Here is a 20,140-nt window from a genome sequence, read left to right on the forward strand (position 1 = left end):
CGAATCCCTTTTTATCATTTTATACACCTCATTCAGATCACCACTCGGCCTTCTAAACTCAAGGGAGCGCAAACCAATTTTATACGACCGGGCCTTGTAATTTAACCCTTTAAGCCCCGGTATCATTCTGCTGAATCCGTGCTGCACCCCCTCCAAGGCCAATTATATCCTTCATCGCCGTAAAAGAAAGTTAATCAGAAAGCCTGAGCCTCGACTGCAGGCGTTGGACTCTGACCAAATCTCGTGTCCAAGTGGCCGTTCTTTGTGCCGACTCCGAGCTGCTAGTCCCGCCTCTTCAGACGTCTCACGCACACAGGCAAGAGTCTCTGAACCAAACTACCGGCTGTGAGACATCCTGAGGATGTTGCTGTAAAAATGCAAGTTCGTTCTTTCCAGGTGGTTTAGTTTCTCTGTGTTTCAGTTCCACCAAATCCCATTCCCCAACCCGAGAGGTATGGTGGAGCAGAGGGATAGACGGAGGGGAGGGGGGAGGGGGGAGGGGGGGAGGGGGGAGGGGAGGGGGGAGGGGAGAGGGGCGGGGGTCATGGAGAGGGACGGGGGTCTGAGGGAGGGTCGGAGGGAGCGAGCGAGAGGGGCGGCAGGGGTCGGAGGGAGCGAGCGAGAGGGGCGGGGGGCGGTCGGAGGGAGGGGGCGGGGGTCGGTCGGAGGGAGGGGGCGGGGGTCGGTCGGAGGGAGGGGGCGGGGGTCGGTCGGAGGGAGGGGGCGGGGTCGGTCGGAGGGAGGGGGCGGGGGTCGGTCGGAGGGAGGGAGGGGGCGGGGGTCGGTCGGAGGGAGGGGGCGGGGGTCGGTCGGAGGGAGGGGGCGGGGGTCGGTCGGAGGGAGGGGGCGGGGGTCGGTCGGAGGGAGGGGTCGGTCGGAGGGAGGGGTCGGTCGGAGGGAGGGGTCGGTCGGAGGGAGGGGTCGGTCGGAGGGAGGGGTCGGTCGGAGGGAGGGGTCGGTCGGAGGGAGGGGTCGGTCGGAGGGAGGGGTCGGTCGGAGGGAGGGGTCGGTCGGAGGGAGGGGGCGGGGGTCGGTCGGAGGGAGGGGGCGGGGGTCGGGCGGAGGGAGGGGCGGGGGTCGGTCGGAGGGAGGGGGCGGGGGTCGGTCGGAGGGAGGGGGCGGGGGTCGGTCGGAGGGAGGGGGCGGGGGTCGGTCGGAGGGAGGGGGCGGGGGGTCGGTCGGAGGGAGGGGGCGGGGGTCGGTCGGAGGGAGGGGGCGGGGGTCGGTCGGAGGGAGGGGGCGGGGGTCGGTCGGAGGGAGGGGGCGGGGGTCGGTCGGAGGGAGGGGGCGGGGGTCGGTCGGAGGGAGGGGGCGGGGGTCGGTCGGAGGGAGGGGGCGGGGGTCGGAGAGCCCAGTTACACAGCCGTAATAATTTTGTTGTGTTTTCAGGGCCCAGTTGCAGTGCAGCAGCCTCACAGCTCACAGACTTCCCCCATATCGACGTCTTCAGTCTCCTCCTCAGCAGCCTCCCTCACTCCTTGTCCCAGGAACACCATAACACTGGTCCCGGAGCAGGTAAGGCAGTGTGGGTCCAGAAGGAGAGGGACCGTGACACGGACTGTAATCAACACTGTTACTTGAGCTTCTCTGCATCGCAAAACGCAGCGGCCTGCTCCCCGGGCCCTGCCCCTCGGGGCGGGCGGCCTGCTCCCCGGGCCCTGCCCCTCGGGGCGGGCGGCCTGCTCCCCGGGCCCTGCCCCTCGGGGCGGGCGGCCTGCTCCCCGGGCCCTGCCCCTCGGGGCGGGCGGCCTGCTCCCCGGGCCCTGCCCCTCGGGGCGGGCGGCCTGCTCCCCGGGCCCTGCCCCTCGGGGCGGGCGGCCTGCTCCCCGGGCCCTGCCCCTCGGGGCGGGCGGCCTGCTCCCCGGGCCCTGCCCCTCGGGGCGGGCGGCCTGCTCCCCGGGCCCTGCCCCTCGGGGCGGGCGGCCTGCTGTCATCTCTCCCCTGCCCGGCCGAAAAAGGTAGAGGAAGATCCCGCAAATTATGCCACCTCTCGTTCCCTCACCCTGGCAGCAGCGGGCCTGAAACTGGGGCTCCTCAATGCATGTGGGATTATGGTCTGAAACCCACATTACTCAGTTGAAGAGTGAGCGGAGGTTTCTAGGGGAGCGCGGGGCCCCGGTGTAGGGGGAGCGCGGGGCCCCGGTGGAGGGGGAGCGCGGGGCCCCGGTGGAGGGGGAGCGCGGGGCCCCGGTGGAGGGGGAGCGCGGGGCCCCGGTGGAGGGGGAGCGCGGGGCCCCGGTGGAGGGGGAGCGCGGGGCCCCGGTGGAGGGGGAGCGCGGGGCCCCGGTGGAGGGGGAGCGCGGGGCCCCGGTGGAGGGGGAGCGCGGGGCCCCGGTGGAGGGGGAGCGCGGGGCCCCGGTGGAGGGGGAGCGCGGGGCCCCGGTGGAGGGGGAGCGCGGGGCCCCGGTGGAGGGGGAGCGCGGGGCCCCGGTGGAGGGGGAGCGCGGGGCCCCGGTGGAGGGGGAGCGCGGGGCCCCGGTGGAGGGGGAGCGCGGGGCCCCACCCTTTTGCATTTCATCTCTCGGCGCTTTTCCGGAGTGTCGCCGGCGCGTGTTAACCGCGATTCCCCCATCCTCCTGCAGGTGGCCAAACTGCGCAGTGAGCTGGACATGGTGACGATGAACATCACGGTCATGTCTGCCATTTTAGTGGAGAACGTTCCGGGTTCCGGGAATCCCGAGGACATGGAGATGTTACAGGTAGGAATACTGGGGCGTTCGTGTAATTTATCCAGCAACACCTCAATTTTAAAATTCTCATCCTTGTTTTCAAATCCCTCCCTGGCCCTCGCCCCCTCTCTATCTCTGTAACCTCCTCCAGCCCTACAACCCTCCGAGATCTCTGCGCTCCTCCAATTCTGGCCCCTTGTGCATCCCCAATTTTAATCGCTCCACCATTGGCGGCCGTGCCTTCAGCTGCCTGGGCCCTGAGCTCTGGAATTCCCTCCCTAAACCTCTCTGCCTCTCCGCCTCTCTCTCCTCCTTTAAGACGCTCCTTAAAACCTACCTCTTTGGTCACCTGTCCTAATATCTCCTTACGTGGCTCGGTGTCAAATTTTGTTTCAGCGTCTCCTGTGAAGCGCCTTGGGACGTTTTACTACATTAAAGGCGCTATATAAATGCAAGCTGTTCTTGTTGAATCTTTTCCTTAATCTCCACTCTGTTCCCAATAAATCCAATAGGGAATTCAGGAGAAACTTCTTCACCCAGAGAGTGGTGAGAATGTGGAACTCGTCACCACATGGAGTAGTTGAATAGCGTAGATGCATTTAAGGGGAAGCTGGATAAACACATGGGGGAGAAAGGAATAGAAGGAGATGCTGATAGAGTTAAATGAAGTAGAGAGGGAGGAGGCTTGAGTGGAGCATAAACACCGGCATGGACCAGTTGGGCCGAATGGCCTGTTTCCGTGCTGTAAATTCTGTAAAAGAAACAGTTCATGTGCTAAAGTTGTTATTTGCTGCCTTTCGGATGAGACGTTAAACCGAGGCCTCGTCTGCCCTCTCAGGCGGACGTAAAAGATCCCATGGCCAGTATTTTGTCCTGGGGCCAATATTTATCCCTCGGACCTTGGAGAGGACGCGGAGGCGATTTACTAAAATTGTACCAGGGATGAGGGACTTATGTGGAGAGACTGGAGAAGCTGGGGTGGTTCTCCTTAGAGCAGAGCAGAGAAGGTTAAGGGGAGATTTGATCGAGGTGTTCAAAATCATGAAGGGTTTTGTTAGAGTAAATAAGGAGAAACTGTTTCCAGTGGCAGGAGGGTCGGTAACCAGAGGACACAGGTTTAAGATAATTGGTAAAAGAACCAGGGGCAGAGGTGAAGAGAACTTTTTTTTACACAGTGAGTTGTTATGATCTGGAATGCGCTGCCTGAAAGGGTGGTGGAAGCAGATTCAATGGTAACTTTCAAAAGGGAATTGGATAAATACTTGCAAAGCTATGGGGAAAGGGCAGGGGGAGCGGAAATAATTGGATAGCTCTTTCATAGAGCTGGCACGATGGGCCGAACGGCCTCCTTCTGTGCTGTAAGATTCAATGATAAGAACGTAAGAAATAGGAGCAGGAGTGGGCCATACGGCCCCTCGAGCCTGCTCCGCCATTCAATCAGATCATGGCTGATCTTCTACCTCAACTCCACTTTCCCGCCCGATCCCCATATCCCTTGATTCCCCAAGAGTCCAAAAATCAATCAATCTCAGCCTTGAATGTACTCAATTACTGAGCATCCACAGCCCTCTGGGGTAGAGAATTCCAAAGACTCTGAGTGAAAATTTTTTTCCTCATTTCAGTCCTAAATGGCCGACCCCTTATCCTGAGACTGTGCCCCCTAGTTCTCGACTCTCCAGCCAGGGGAAACATCCTCTCAGCATCTACCCTGTCAAGCCCTCTCAGAATCTTATATGTTTCAATGAGATCCCATCTCATTCTTCTAAACTCCAGAGAGTATAGGCCCATTCTACTCAATCTCTCCTCATAGGACAACCCTCTCATCCCAGGAATCAATCTAGTGAACCTTCGTTGCACCCCCTCCAAGGCAAGTATATCCTTCCTTAGATAAGGAGACCAAAACTGTACACAGTGCTCCAGGTGTGGTCTCACCTATGTAATTGCAGCAAGACCTCCTTACTCTTATTCTCCAACCCCCTTGCAAAAAGGGCCAACATGCCATTTACCTTCCTAATTGCTTGCTGTACCTGCACATTTACTTTCTGTGATTCATGTACAAGAACACCCAAATCTCACTGAACACCAACATTTCTCAGTCTCTCACCTTTTAAAAAATGTTCTGCTTTTCTATTCTTCCTACCAAAGTGAATAACCTTACATTTCCCCACATTATACTCCATCTGCCATCTTCTTGCCCACTCACTTAACTTGTCTATATCCCTTTCCAGACTCTGTGTCCTCCTCACAGCTTACTTTCCCACCTAGTTTTGTATCGTCAGCAAACTTGGATACATTACACTCGGTCCCTTCATCTAAGTCATTAATGTAGATTGTAAATAGCTGAGGCCCAAGCACCAATCCCTGTGGCACCCCACTAGTTACAGCCTGCCAACCTGAAAATGACCCGTTTATCCCTACTCTCTGTTTTCTGTCCTTTAACCAATCCTCTATCAATGCTAATATATTACCCCCAACCCAACGAGCCATTATCTTATGTAATAACTTGAAAGGTTTTCGATTAACCCCTTTTCTTTCTCCACAGATGCTGCCTGATTGGCTGAGCTTTTCCAGCATTTTCTGTTTTTATTTCCGATTTCCAGCATCTGCAGTATTTTGCTTTTGACTTATGGAACAACCCCTTGTGTGGCACCTTATTGAATGCATTTTGAAAATCCAAATATTCTACATCCACTGGTTCCCCTTTATCTACCCTGCTAGTTACATCCTCAAAAAACTCTAATCAATTTGTCAAACATGATTTCCCTTTCATAAAACCGTGTTGACTCTGCCTAATCATATGATGATTTTCTAAATGCCCTGTTACCACGTCCTTAATAATGGATTCCAGCTTCTTCCCAGTGACTGATGTCAGACTAACAGGTCTGTAGTTCCCTGTTTCTCTCTCCCTCCTTTCTTGAATAGCGGGGTTACATTTGCTGCCTTCCAATCCACGGGGACTGTTCTAGAATCTGGGGAATTTTGGAAGATCACAACCAATGCATCCACTATCTCTGCAGCCCCCTCTTTTAGAACCCTGGGATGTAGGCCATCAGGTCCAGGGGATTTATCGGCTTTTAGTCCCATTAATTTCTCCAGTGCTTTCTCTTTGCCAATCGTAATTGCTTTACGTTCCCCACTATTTCCGGTATGTATTTTGTGTCTTTTACTATGAAGACAGATACAAAATATTTGTTTAACGTCTCTGCCATTTCCTTATTCCCCATTATAATTTCTCCTGTCGCCGCCTCTAATCTGGCGTGGACACGATGGGCTGAATGGCCTCCTTCTGTGCCATAAATTTTCTATGATTTCTATGATTCTAAGGGACCCAGGTTTACTTTGCTAATCTCTTCCTTTTTATATACTTATAGGCGCTCTTACAATCTGTTTTTATATTTCTTGGTCATCCTTTGCTGGTTTCTAAAACTCTCCCAATCCTCAGGTTTACTATTCTTCACAACATTGTAAGCCTCTTTTAATCTAATACTATCCTTAACCTCTTTAGTTAGCCACGGTTGGATCATTTTTCCTGTGGAGTTTTTATTCCTCAAGGGAATGTATATTCGTTGGGAATGATGAATTATTTATTTAAATGTTTGCCGTTGTTTATCTACCATCATATCTTTTGATCTAATTTCCCAATCTACCTTAGCCAATTCATCCCTCATACCTACGCAATTGGCCTTGTTTAAATTTAAGACCCTAGTTTCGGACTTAACTACTTCACTCTCAAATTCAATATGGTCATTTATCTCATAGCTGTTTGTGGGATCTTGCTGTGCACAAATTGGCTGCCACGTTTCCTAAATTACAAAAGTGACTTCGCTGCAATAAAAAGTACTTTGTTGGCTGTAAAGCGCTTTGGGACTTCCTGAGGTTGTGAAAGTTGCTATATAAATGCAAGTTCTTTCTTTGTGATCAAACACTGGGTCTCTACTGTTTTTTCTCTCTCTCTCTCTCTCTCTCTGTGACAGAAGTTACACCAGACCTGCCGATCGATGCAGGACAGGATCGTGGCGTTGTTGCTGGAGGTGGAGAACGAGGGCGTCATCGGCAGCTTGTTACAGGCCAACGATGAGCTGAACAGCGTGTTCCTCCGATACGAGAGGTGGGGGTGGGGGGTAACTCTGGGCGTCGCGCCGCGCGTTACGAGAGGCGGTTGGAGCGGGTGAGGGCAGCCGATGGTCACCTCGCGACCTAGCTGGGTTTTAGTTGGGAGTCTCCTCGGTGTCGTGTCCCCTTAAAGCACAGGGTCGCCAACACTGTTTGGACGTATTCCTGGAGGTGACATCATATGACCTGCCGTCTCACGCTCACCATTGGTCGCCCGACATGTCCGTCCTCGCGATGTCCTGCCCCACACACTCCCGTCATTGGTGGCCCGACGTGTCCATCCTCATGGTGCCCCCCCCGCACTCTGCCATTGGTTGCCCGAGATGTCAATCCTCACGGTGTCCCGCCTTCCCACGGCCAATCGGAGCGTGAACAGACTCTTCGTTACCCAATTGGATGATTGCTGACTGTCAAACAGCCTGTTTTCCCCATGTCCAATATTTTTATAACCAAGAAACAAAAGTTTTCAAAGAGAATTTTTTTTAAAACACAATTTTTTTTTTAACACCCTCTATGACTTTCCTCCTGGGTTTTTTGCTCGCAGCAGTGTCCTGGAGAGTAATCTTTAATTCCTGGAGACTCCAGGGCAATCCTGGAGGATTGGCAACCCCTATTTAAAGCAGGAGAACCTTCACCACACGGACTGCAGCGGTTCAAGAAGGCGGCTCACCACCACCTTCTCGAGGGCAATTAGGGATGGGCAATAAATGCCGGCCTCGCCAGCGACGCCCACATCCCATGAACGAATTTTTTTAAAACGTCATCGGTCTGGAACAGGCAGCCGCGCAGTTACAGATTGTGTGAAATCAGGTCTGTCAACAAGCGGGGATCAGCAATCTGAGGGATTAGAAAGCTGCACCACGAGTGACACAAGGAGGAGACATTCTGGTAGAAAGGCTGAACAGGCTGGAGCTCCTTTCCCCGGAAAAGAGAAGGCTGAGGGGTGACCTGATAGAGGTCTTTAAGATAACGAAAGAGTTCGATAGGGTAGACGTAGAGAAGATGTTTCCACTTGTGGGGGAGACCAGAACTAGAGGTCATAAATATAAGATAGTCACTAATAAATCCAATAGGGAATTCAGGAGAAACTTCTTCACCCAGAGAGTGGTGAGAATGTGGAACTCACTCCCACAAGGAGTGGTTGAGGCGAATAGAATAGATGCATTTAAGGGGAAGCTCGATAAACACATGATGGAGAAAGGAATAGAAGGATATGCTGATAGGGTGAGATGAAGTAGGGAGGGAGGAGGCTCGTGTGGAGCATAAACACCAGCATGGAGCAGTTGGGCCGAATGGCCTGTTTCTGAGCTTCTGTGTATTTCTACGTGGAAGACGACCGTCACTCAGCGTTAAAGTGCGCTGGCTCTGGGGTGATTTCTTATCTCCCATAGTGTGCTCGTACTGAGAGGTTGAGTAAACCTCATAACAACACAGTTACACAGGAGTCCAAGGCTTGCACGGTTCGAGAGATTTCAGGGTCCAAGTGCAGGAATCACGAAAAGCGAGTGGACAGATACAAAAAATAATTAAAAAGGCTCATGGAATGTTGGCCATTATCTCAAAGGTGGCTGGAATACTAAGGGGTAGAAGTGATGTTACAGTTGTCTCAAGCTCTGCTCAGACCCTATCTGGAGATACTGCGTTCAGTTCTGGGCACCGCACCTCAGGAAGGATATATTGGCTTTGGAAGGGATTCACCAGAATGATACTGGGGCTTAGAGGTTTAAATTATGAGGACAGGTTGCAAAGACCAGGCTTGTATTCCCTCGAGTATAGAAGATTAAGGGGTGATCTAATTGAGGTGTTTCAGATAATCAAAGGATTTGATAGGTTGGATAGTGAGAAACTATTTCCTCTGGTGGGGGGAGTCCAGAACAAGAGGGAATAACCTTAAAATTAGAGCCAGGCCGTTCAGGGGTGATGTCAGGAAGCACTTCCTCACACAAAGGGGAGTGGAAATCTGGAACTCTCTCCCCCAAAAGGCTGTTGAGGCTGGAGGTCAATTGAAAATTTCAAAACTGAGATTGATCGATTTTTATTAGGGTATTAAAGGTTACGGAAACAAGGCGGGTAAATGGAGTTAAGGTACAGATTAGCCAATGATCCAATTGAATGGGGCGGACAGGCTCGAGGGGCTGAATGGCCTCCTCCTGTTCCCATGTTCCTAACCCAAGGTCCTGAGACGATTGGTAGCTCACGGACGACACTTGGATGGGGCGGAACTGTCTTCCGCTTGAGGCAGCACCTTTAGGGGAGGATGGGGATATCAGTGCCGTGGTTATGGGCCAGGACGAGCAAACCAGAGATTGAGAGTATTAAATCCCGCCCTGGTGAGTTATGGGATTGAACGTAACTAATCTGGTAATTTATGGGCAGGCAGCAGGAAGTAAACCCCCCAAAGCTGCCGGATTGTTGTAAAGACGCCCCCTTACCTGGTCCGGCCTAAACGTGACTCCAGTCCCATTCAGTCTTGTGAACCATTAGCTGCAAAGTTCAACAATAAGAGTCTCAGTGAGTGAGGACCATCACCGCAAGGACTGGACCGCGGCAGTCCATGGGTCAGTGAGTGAGGACCATCACCGCAAGGACTGGACCGCGGCAGTCCATGGGTCAGTGAGTGAGGACCATCACCGCAAGGACTGGACCGCGGCAGTCCATGGGTCAGTGAGTGAGGACCATCACCGCAAGGACTGGACCGCGGCGGTCCATGGGTCAGTGAGTGAGGACCATCACCGCAAGGACTGGACCGCGGCGGTCCATGGGTCAGTGAGTGAGGACCATCACCGCAAGGACTGGACCGCGGCGGTCCATGGGTCAGTGAGTGAGGACCATCACCGCAAGGACTGGACCGCGGCGGTCCATGGGTCAGTGAGTGAGGACCATCACCGCAAGGACTGGACCGCGGCAGTCCATGGGTCAGTGATGTACAACTGACCGTATCCTGCGATGTACCCCGATTACCGCCCTGTGATTCGCTATGGGGGAGGGTGGTGGGGGGGGTATATCCGTTTTCACCCGGGATTTGCACGAGTGTTTGTTCACACCTGCCGCGAAGGCATGTTCTTCGGTCCCGGGTTACTGGGCAACCGCCAGCCAATCAGTCAAGAGTATTTTTTTGTTTTTCTTTTAACAGTTGAGTGGGATCTCTGGGTAATTGCTGCCTCTTTCTCCCTCCCCCCGCCCCCCGCAGGTTCGAGAGACGCCGAGCAAGTTTCGGTCGGAGGCAGGAGAGCGCGGAGTCGACCAAGGTAAGCATGGCAACGCAGGGCAGTGCGTGCTGTGGGGCAGGCTTACCGTTAGAGATACCGCCTCGGTAAACATATACCATGAAGCTCCCGATACATGACATTCGAGGAGTGGGTGCACGGGACATGACACAACGAGGGAAAGAGATCCTGCCCCCCCTCTACTTCCCCTCCCTCCTTCTCTCTACCCGCCACCTTCCCTTTCTTCCCCCCACCCCCACCTCCTCCCTCCCTTTCTCTTCCTGGGGTACAGTTCCAGTAATCGTGCCCTGGGAGTGTTTGATGGGACAGTGTAGAGGGAGCTTTACTCTGTATCTAACCTGTGCTGTACCTGCCCTGAGAGTGTTTGATGGGACAGTGTAGAGGGAGCTTTACTCTGTATCTAACCTGTGCTGTACCTGCCCTGGGAGTGTTTGATGGGACAGTGTAGAGGGAGCTTTACTCTGTATCTAACCTGTGCTGTACCTGCCCTGAGAGTGTTTGATGGGACAGTGTGGGGGGAGCTTTACTCTGTATCTAACCTGTGCTGTACCTGCCCTGGGAGTGTTTGATGGGACAGTGTAGAGGGAGCTTTACTCTGTATCTAACCCGTGCTGTACCTGCCCTGGGAGTGTTTGACGGGAGCTACAATTAAGTGTTCCATTCCTCAATGAGGACATCTCTCGTTCTAATGGACAATATGATCATTTGAGTGTCCTTTCTCCTCTGTGCCCACAGGGCTCTGTTACTGAAGCCTCGGCTCCCTGCTGCACACACGATCTGATTGACTTCAGTTGTTCTGCCCCAGCCCTTGCTGTACCAGTTCCTGCCTCTGTGACCCACTTCTCCAGCGTCAGTAAGTAATCTGCGAGCTGCCTGGAACTGGCATCGATCAGTGACAGGCAGGCTGAAATCCAGGACAGGCTGGTTCTGCCCGCCCGAGCCCCGACACTTAAACATTTAAACTTTCCGCGACCTGCGATTTCTGTTGCTGCTGCTGCTTCTCGTGGCCGTCAGCTGAGGTGTAGCACTGGGCATCGACCCACCGTCCCCTCTCACAACCCATATTCACCCAGGGACTGTCTGCAAATGGAAGAAAATAGAACTAAATTGCCAGTCTGGCTCAGAGGGTGTCTAGTGTGGGAAATGCAACTACTCACACTCTATACAGGATGTGGGGATGCTCATCTGAGGCTGGAGTTCAGCAAGGTTTCTGGGACAGTGTAGATGGAGCTTTACTCTGTATCTAACCTGTGCTGTACCTGCCCTGGGAGTGTTTGATGGGACAGTGTGGGGGGAGCTTTACTCTGTATCTAACCCGTGCTGTACCTGCCCTGGGATTGTTTGATGGGACAGTGTAGAGGGAGCTTTACTCTATCTAACCCTGTACCTGCCCTGGGAGTGTTTGATGGGACAGTGTAGAGGGAGCTTTACTCTATATCTAACCCATGCTGTACCTGCCCTGGGAGTGTTTGATGGGACAGTGTAGAGGGAGCTTTACTCTGTATCTAACCTGTGCTGTACCTGCCCTGGGAGTGTTTGATGGGACAGTGTAGAGGGAGCTTTACTCTGTATCTAACCTGTGCTGTACCTGCCCTGGGAGTGTTTGATGGGACAGTGTAGAGGGAGCTTTACTCTGTATCTAACCCGTGCTGTACCTGCCCTGGGAGTGTTTGATGGGACAGTGTAGAGGGAGCTTTACTCTGTATCTAACCCGTGCTGTACCTGCCCTGGGAGTGTTTGATGGGACAGTGTAGAGGGAGCTTTACTCTGTATCTAAGCCGTGCTGTACCTGCCCTGGCAGTGTTTGATGGGACAGTGTAGAGGGAGCTTTACTCTGTATCTAAGCCGTGCTGTACCTGCCCTGGGAGTGTTTGATGGGACAGTGTAGAGGGAGCTTTACTCTGTATCTAAGCCGTGCTGTACCTGCCCTGGGAGTGTTTGATGCGACAGTGTAGAGGGAGCTTTACTCTGTATCTAACCCTGTACCTGCCCTGGGAGTGTTTGATGGGATCGTGTAGAGGGAGCTTTACTCTGTATCTAACCCGTGCTGTACCTGCCCTGGGAGTGTTTGATGGGACAGTGTAGAGGGAGCTTTACTCTGTATCTAACCCGTGCTGTACGTGCCCTGGGAGTGTTTGATGGGACACTGTGTTCCTGAGCTTTAATGTGTTCCTTCCCCAGCACGAACTCCCCTTAATTTGGGCATGAAATTCACAAAAAAGAAAAAGTTGTGAAAGACAGAAAGTCTAATGAACTTGGAATACTGAGTGAGGATTTGGTTCCTGTTGTGTTTTATGTTCATTTATCACAGGTCTCAATGGTGGAAACTCTGCTGCCATGGAAACGGGCCAGTGTGCTACAAACCCCTTCCTGCAGACCAGGGCCTTACCTGAATTACCCGTGCCTAATGCAGTGCCAGTGTAAGTTCACATTTAGCCAAACATTCTCTCCCCTCTCCGCCCCTTCCTCAGCTCATCTGCTGCTGAAACCCTCATCCATGCCTTTGCTCCAGACTGGACGATTCCAATGCTCTCCTGGCTGACCTCTCATCTTCCTCCCTCCATAAACTTCAGCTCATCCAAAACTCTGCTGCCCCGTATCCTAACTCGCACCAAGTCCCGTTCACCCATCGCCCCCTGTGCTCGCTGACTTACATTGGTTCCCGGTCCAGGAACACCTCGATTTTAAAATTCTCACCCTTGTTTTCAAATCCCTCCATGGCCTCGCCCCCCTCCCTATCTCTGTAACCTCCTACAACCCTCCAAGATCTCTGCGCTCCTCCAATTCTACCTCTTGCACATTCCCGATTTTAATTGCTCCACCATTGGCGGCCGTGCCTTCAGCTGCCTGGGCCCTAAGCTCTGGAATTCCCTCCCTAAACCTCTCCCTCGCTCTCTCCTTTAAGACGCTCCTTAAAACCTACCTCTTTGACCAAGCTTTTGTTCACCTGTCCTGACATCTCCTTGTGTGGCTCGGTGTCAAATTTTGTCTGATAATCGATTCTGTGAAGCTCCTTGGGACGTTTTACTACGTTAATGGTGCTGTATAAATGCAAGTTATTGTAGTCCCTCCCGGGGGGCACTGACCAATCCTGGCATTCGGTACCATCAGTGCTGGTCACTGTCTGGCCCCGCACCCAAATCATGCGTGGACTTAGATGGGCGGGTGGGGGCGGTGGGTGGAGACGTATCGGCCGATTTCTTGACCATGGGGTGCATCGCAGATGAGCTGGATCTCGTCCCTTTCCGGCAGGGGTTTGCTGGCTAATGATCAGGGGAGGGAATCCTGGCTGATTTGGGTTCCCCCCCTCCCCCACTTCTCCGTGACCCAGGGATACTGAGGCCAAGTGTAGCACCTCTGCAGCCGTCCGACTAAGACGCAGGATTGAAGCTGGGGTCTTCCCTGAGATGGCGATGGGCTCGGTTTCGCACTGGATGGCACGGTTGAATCGCTGTCTCGTGGAGGGGAGGGGAGGGGAGGAGACGGGGCTACTGATTTGGGACAAAGGATTCCACGTTTCCCCATTCGTGCTCCACGGGTTATGGGACACGGATTAAAAGCTGCATCTCTGGGGCCAGTGAGCTTTCCCCCACGTTCCACACCCAGCCCAGCGACAATCCTCTCCTTGAGGGGAGAGAGAACGATAAAAAGATCAGAAGCTGCCCCATTCCCCACCCTCCCCCCACAGGGCTGGGCAGACATCCGATCTCCAGGCACCTCCCCCACCCCCATCCCCATCCCCACCCCCCCCACAGGGCTGGGCAGACATCCGATCTCCAGACACCTCCCCCACCCCCATCCCCATCCCCATCCCCACCCCCCCCACAGGGCTGGGCAGACATCCGATCTCCAGACACCTCCCCCACCCCCATCCCCATCCCCACCCCCCCCACAGGGCTGGGCAGACATCCGATCTCCAGGCACCTCCCCCACCCCCATCCCCATCCCCACCCCCCCCACAGGGCTGGGCAGACATTCGATCTCCAGGCACCTCCCCCATCCCCATCCCCATCCCCACCCCCCCCACAGGGCTGGGCAGACATCCGATCTCCAGGCACCTCCCCCACCCCCATCCCCATCCCCACCCCCCCCACAGGGCTGGGCAGACATCCGATCTCCAGACACCTCCCCCACCCCCATCCCCATCCCCACCCCCCCCACAGGGCTGGGCAGACATCCGATCTCCAGACACCTCCCCCACCCCCATCCCCATTCCCACCCCCCCCCACAGGGCTGGGCAGACGTCCGATCTCCAGACACCTCCCCCATCCCCATCCCCATCCCCACCCCCCCCACAGGGCTGGGCAGACGTCCGATCTCCAGACACCTCCCCCACCCCCATCCCCATTCCCACCCCCCCCCACAGGGCTGGGCAGACGTCCGATCTCCAGACACCTCCCCCATCCCCATCCCCATCCCCACCCCCCCCACAGGGCTGGGCAGACGTCCGATCTCCAGGCACCTCCCCCATCCCACCAACCCCCCCCCCCCCCTCAGGTCTCAAGTTCCCAGCAACAATTCATCATTCATCAATTCACCTGCAGTGGGAGAATCCAGTCAGTGACGCACTGAGAACAGTGGGACGCAGAGGACAGGAGTAGGCCGTTCAGCCCATCGAGCCTGTTCCTGTGGAGGGATCAGGGCTTCAAGCCCCAGCGAAGGAATTTTCTTTTCCTCTCCGTGCAGACGGTGACCATTAACACAGAAAAGTCTCAGGGTTTTCATCCCTCTGATTCCCACCCTGCGCAATTTGTTTTCTCCCTCTCCCTTCCTCCTCCCCTCCAAAATACAGAGATTTCCAAACACCTTTAATGAAGACAGTGACTATTTTAAAAGAACTTATAGCACCTCAGGACTTCCCAAAGCACTTTGCGGCCAATGAATTACTGTTTAGAAGTGTAGTCACTGTTGTAATGTAGAATACCCGGCAGTCAATTTGCGCACAGCAAGATCCCACAAACAGCAATGTGATAAATGACCAGATAATCTGTCTCTAATGATATTGGTTGAGGGATAAATATTGGCCCAGGACACCGGGGAGAACTCCCCCTGCTCTTCTTTGAAATAGTGCCATGGGATCTTTTACGCCCACCTGAGAGGGCAGACGGGGTTTAAGGGCTCGGTTTAACATCTCATTCGACAGTGCAGCACTCCCTCAGTACTGCAGTGGGATTGCCGGCCTGGACTGTGTGCTCAAGTCGCTGGAGTGGGACTCGAACCCACGACCTTCACAACTCCGAGGCGAGAGAGATTCCCGCTGAGCCACGGCCGACTTAACATGGAAGAGTTTTGGTGGCGACATCTTGCTGCTGTGGGCGATGGCCACTTGGACATAGGCAGGTCTGTACATAAAGAGAGGCAGGGCAAAGGAGCCATCTCTTCACCTCTCCCTGCAGCACAAGCAGGAGTCCGGCCAGAGAGAGAACAGAGAAAAACACAGTTCACCCAAGTGTATCAGGATTTGACCACATCTGGAATACTGGGCACCGCACTTTAGAAAGGATATATTGGCCTTGGAAGGAGTGCAGCGCAGATTCACCAGAATGTTACCAGGGCTCCAAGGGTTAAATTATGAGGCAATATGACATAAACTGGGCTTGTATTCCCTGGAATATAGAAGGTTAAGGGTGGTTTGATTGGGGGTTTTAGGATTTTGAAAGGAATTGATGGGGTCGACAGAGAGAAACTTTTTCCACTGGTTGGGGAATCCAGGACAAGGGGGACATAACCTTAAAATCAGAGCCTGGCCATTCAGGAGAGAATTTAGGAAACACTTCTTCAGCTAAGAGTGGTAGATGCTAGCTCAATTCATAATTTTAAATCTGGGATCGATAGATTTTTGCTAGTCAAGGGTATTAAGGGATATGGAGCCGAGGCAGGTGGATGGAGTTAGGATACAGATCAGCCGTGATCTCACTGAATGGCAGAACAGGCTCGAGGGGCTGAATGGCCCCCTCCTGTTAGAGTGAGATCTCGGAGAGTGTCCAGTCCTGTGGAGCCCAGCCAGAGTCGACGCCTTCAGAAGAGTAGGGGGGGGCGGCGGGGCGGGGCGGGAATTAAAATTGGATTAAAGTCTTACTTTCTTGTAACTTACAGCACGTTAACTCTTAATAACTGTCTCCTAGTTACAGCATGGCAGCACAGAGCCAGGTGACTGAGAGCCTGTCGGAGCCCCTGTACGCGAACGTAAGTACGGGCCTGTGTCCCACACTCTGACCTTCTCGAGGTGGTCTTTCAAACCGGAACAAATGTAAACCGTGCGCCGAGTGCCAGGAACGGATGGGTGGTCACTGACCGGAGAGATTGTCTCTCGCGCCCCCTCGGTGAGTGCCCTGTGACACACACACTCTGCCCTCCAGCCCACCCAACACCTCAATTCTTCACTTCGCTCCAGTAGGATTTTTCATTCAGTCTCTTCTTTCCTCTCCGACCTGCCACACTCCCTGACTGCTGGGATGGACGGTCCGTCCTCTATTCAAATGCCCTGTTTGACCCTCCTCTCCCCTCACCTGCCCTTCACCCTCCCCTTCCAAGTTTGGACAATGAGGGCCGGAAGTGACCATTGAGTGAATCGCCCAGCCTATCGCTCTCCAAATATAAATATCGGGAGTCACCACTGGTGCCCTGGGACTTTAAACCAGAAGGTTGGGCAGAACTGGATGAATATTCGGGATTGCGGGTTTAATGATTGTGCGGCCCTGTTTTGAGCAGTGATATATTTAACATTTCTCTTCCTTCCAGATCTTCCGGCCCCGGTCTGTGCAGGCGCTGCCCCCAGACTACAGTCTCCTCTCTGGGTCTTACCCCACTCTCACTGCCGCCACTTCTGTGCACACAGGTAACTCCGGTAGGTCATAGGTCATCTCGACAGGGGCTGCGATAGTCCTGGAACCACAGGGACCCCTGGACATGGGGCAGTACCACAGCCATCATCTTCTCTCTCTCTCTCTCCCCTCTTTATTTTTCTCCTCCCCCCCCTCACCTTCTCCCCCGCCTCTCTGTCTCTCCCCCCGCCTCTCTGTCTCTCCCCCCGCCTCTCTGTCTCTCCCCCCGCCTCTCTGTCTCTCCCCCCGCCTCTCTGTCTCTCCCCCCGCCTCTCTGTCTCTCCCCCCGCCTCTCTGTCTCTCCCCCCGCCTCTCTGTCTCTCCCCCCGCCTCTCTGTCTCTCCCCCCGCCTCTCTGTCTCTCCCCCCGCCTCTCTGTCTCTCCCCCCGCCTCTCTGTCTCTCCCCCCGCCTCTCTGTCTCTCCCCCCGCCTCTCTGTCTCTCCCCCCGCCTCTCTGTCTCTCCCCCCGCCTCTCTGTCTCTCCCCCCGCCTCTCTGTCTCTCCCCCCGCCTCTCTGTCTCTCCCCCCGCCTCTCTGTCTCTCCCCCCGCCTCTCTGTCTCTCCCCCCGCCTCTCTGTCTCTCCCCCCGCCTCTCTGTCTCTCCCCCCGCCTCTCTGTCTCTCCCCCCGCCTCTCTGTCACTCTGGCTGTGATCCACTAACTCAGTCCCCCCCCCACTGTCACTCTGGCTGTGATCCACTAACTCAGTCCCCCCCCCACTGTCACTCTGGCTGTGATCCACTAACTCAGTCCCCCCACTGTCACTCTAACTTAGTGCGGGCTGGGGATTGAACCTGGGGCTCTGGTCCCCATGGATTGGGACCTTCACAGGAGGCACATTTACCCCGAGCCAGCTAGGACACTCGTACTGGTGATTTGCTGCACTTTTGTCCCAGATGTTTTCAGTGTGCGGAGGGTTGCAGATTAATCTGCTCCCGAATGAGAGCCTTTCATCTGCAGCTTGCTTTAATTCACGTCCTTGCTAACCCTCCAGGATTGTCCTGGAGTTTCCAGGAATTAAAGATTAATCTCCTGGACATCGCTGCGAGCCAAAAAAAAACACCCGGGAAGAAAAGGGCTATTCGACCGGTTGGAGGTGGGAGCTCATGTGATCAAACCTCCAGGAATACGTCCAACCAGAGTTGGCGACGAGGGTGAAATGCTCTGTCGCAGTGTCCCCCACTCCTCCCCTCTTCCCCGACTCTGTGAGACGTTGTTCTGGGCCTGAACGTGGTTGCTGCTCCCCAGCCCGCTCAGGTCACGTTGCTGCTGCCTTTCCCTGCCCCCCACGGTCGCAGAGCCAAGTCGGTCCCGTTCTGGCTTAAGTCGGTTCCTTCTTGTTCCAGGTGCAAACCAGCCCAACCCTCCGGAGATCACGGGAGCCGAGATGATCACCATGGAGTTTGATCCCCTCACCAACACAGACTACAATGCAGAGTGAGTCTCCGTAAAAACATAAGAACGTAAGAAATAGGAGCAGGAGTAGGCCGTTCGGCCCCTCGAGCCTGCTCCGCCATTCAATCAGATCATGGCTGATCTTCTACCTCAACCCAACTTTCCCGCCCGATCCCCATATCCCTTGATTCCCTTAGGTTCCAAAAATCTATCGATCTCAGCCTTGAATATACTCAACGACTGAGCATCCACAGCCCTCTGGGGTAGAGAATTCCAAAGATTCACAACCCTCCAAGTGACAAAATTCCTCCTCATCTCAGTCTTAATTGTCCGACCCCTTATCCTGAGACTATGCCCCTAGTTCCAGACTCTCCCAGCCAGGGGAAACATCCTCTCAGCATCTACCCTGTCAAGCCCTCTAAGAATTTTATACCTTTCAATGAGATCACCTCTCATTCTTCTAAACTCAAGAGAGTATAGGCCCATTCTACTCAATCTCTCCTCATAGGACAACCCTGGATTGGGTGGGGGGTGGTGGGGCCTTGGCACATTTAAAAAAAAAAGATTAATTCTCAGGATGTGGGCATCGCTGGCAAGACTGGCATTTATTGCCCATCCCTAGTTGCCCTGAGAAGGTGGTGGTGAGCCGCCTTCTTGAACCACTGGTAGCAGTTTGAAAGAACTGAGGGGCTTGCTAGGCCACTACTTGAAGGTAAATCAGTGTCAGAGCAGTGGGAGACATTCAAAGGGGTGATTCAAGGGGTTCAGGGTAAACATGTTCCCACAAAGAAAAAGGGAGGGACTGCCAAATCTACAGCCCCCTGGATGTCAAGCAGCATTCAGGGTACGATAAGGCAGAAAAAGAAAGCCTATGATAGACACCGGGAACTCAATACTACGGAAAGCTCAGAGGAGTAAACAAAGTGCAGGGGTGAAGTTAAAAAGGAAATTAGGAAAGCAAAGAGAGGGCATGAAAAAATATTAGCAGGTAAAATCAAAGAGAACCCAAGATTTATAAATACATTAAGAGCAAGAGGATAACTAAGGAAAGAGTAGGGCCGATTAGAGATCAAAAAGGTAACCTATGTGTGGAGGCGGAAGATGTGGGAATGGTTCTTAATGAATACTTTGCATCTGTCTTCACAAAGGAGAGGGATGATACAGGGATTGAAGTTAAGGAGGAGGAGTGTGAAATATTGGATGGGATAAACATAGTGAGAGAGAAAGTATTAAGGGGATTAGCATCTTTGAAAGTGGATAAATCACCAGGGCCGGATGAAATGTATCCCAGGCTGTTAAAAGAAGCAAGGGAGGAATTTTTTTTTAATTATTCGTTCATGAGATGTGGGCATTGCTAGCAAGGCCAGCATTTATTGCCCTTGAGAAGGTGGTGGTGAGCCGCCTTCTTGAACCGCTGCAGTCCGTGTGGTGAAGGTTCTCCCACAGTGCTGTTAGGAAGGGAGTTCCAGGATTTTGACCCAGCAACGATGAAGGAACGGCGATATATTTCCAAGTCAGTATGGTGTGTGACTTGGAGGGGAACGTGCAGGTGGTGTTGTTCCCATGTGCCTGCTGCTCTTGTCCTTCCAGGTGGTAGAGGTCGCGGGTTTGGGAGGTGCTGTCGAAGAAGCCTTGGTGAGTTGCTGCAGTGCATCCTGTGGATGGTACACACTGCAGCCACAGTGCGCTGGTGGTGAAGGGAGTGAATGTTTAGGGTGGTGGATGGGGTGCCAATCAAGCGGGCTGCGTCCTGGATGGTGTCGAGCTTCTTGAGTGTTGTTGGAGCTGCACTCATCCAGGCAAGTGGAGAGTATTCCATCACACTCCTGACTTGTGCCTTGTAGATGGTGAAAAGGCTTTGGGGAGTCAGGAGGTGAGTCACTCGCCACAGAATACCCAGCCTCTGACCTGCT

The 20,140-nt window shown here is 53.9% G+C and overlaps 1 protein-coding gene across 5 annotated transcripts in view; it reads left to right on the plus strand.

The window, feature by feature from the left end:
• Positions 1-20,140, plus strand: part of LOC137341007 (TOM1-like protein 1) — a 60,492-nt gene that overhangs the window by 23,954 nt on the left and 16,398 nt on the right. For 2 of the 5 annotated variants that reach the window (XM_068003824.1, XM_068003823.1), the window contains exons 6-14: positions 1,390-1,515; positions 2,583-2,699; positions 6,644-6,777; positions 9,973-10,030; positions 10,745-10,862; positions 12,321-12,429; positions 16,135-16,195; positions 16,751-16,856; positions 18,179-18,269. In XM_068003824.1, the coding sequence (XP_067859925.1) occupies positions 1,390-1,515; positions 2,583-2,699; positions 6,644-6,777; positions 9,973-10,030; positions 10,745-10,862; positions 12,321-12,429; positions 16,135-16,195; positions 16,751-16,856; positions 18,179-18,269 (920 nt within the window). The remainder of the gene's footprint in view (positions 1-1,389; positions 1,516-2,582; positions 2,700-6,643; positions 6,778-9,972; positions 10,031-10,744; positions 10,863-12,320; positions 12,430-16,134; positions 16,196-16,750; positions 16,857-18,178; positions 18,270-20,140) is intronic. The other 3 variants (XM_068003825.1, XM_068003826.1, XM_068003827.1) reach the window with 3 other exon arrangements.

The sequence above is a fragment of the Heptranchias perlo genome, chromosome 23, assembly GCF_035084215.1.
Source record: "Heptranchias perlo isolate sHepPer1 chromosome 23, sHepPer1.hap1, whole genome shotgun sequence".
Classification (NCBI taxonomy): domain Eukaryota; kingdom Metazoa; phylum Chordata; class Chondrichthyes; order Hexanchiformes; family Hexanchidae; genus Heptranchias; species Heptranchias perlo.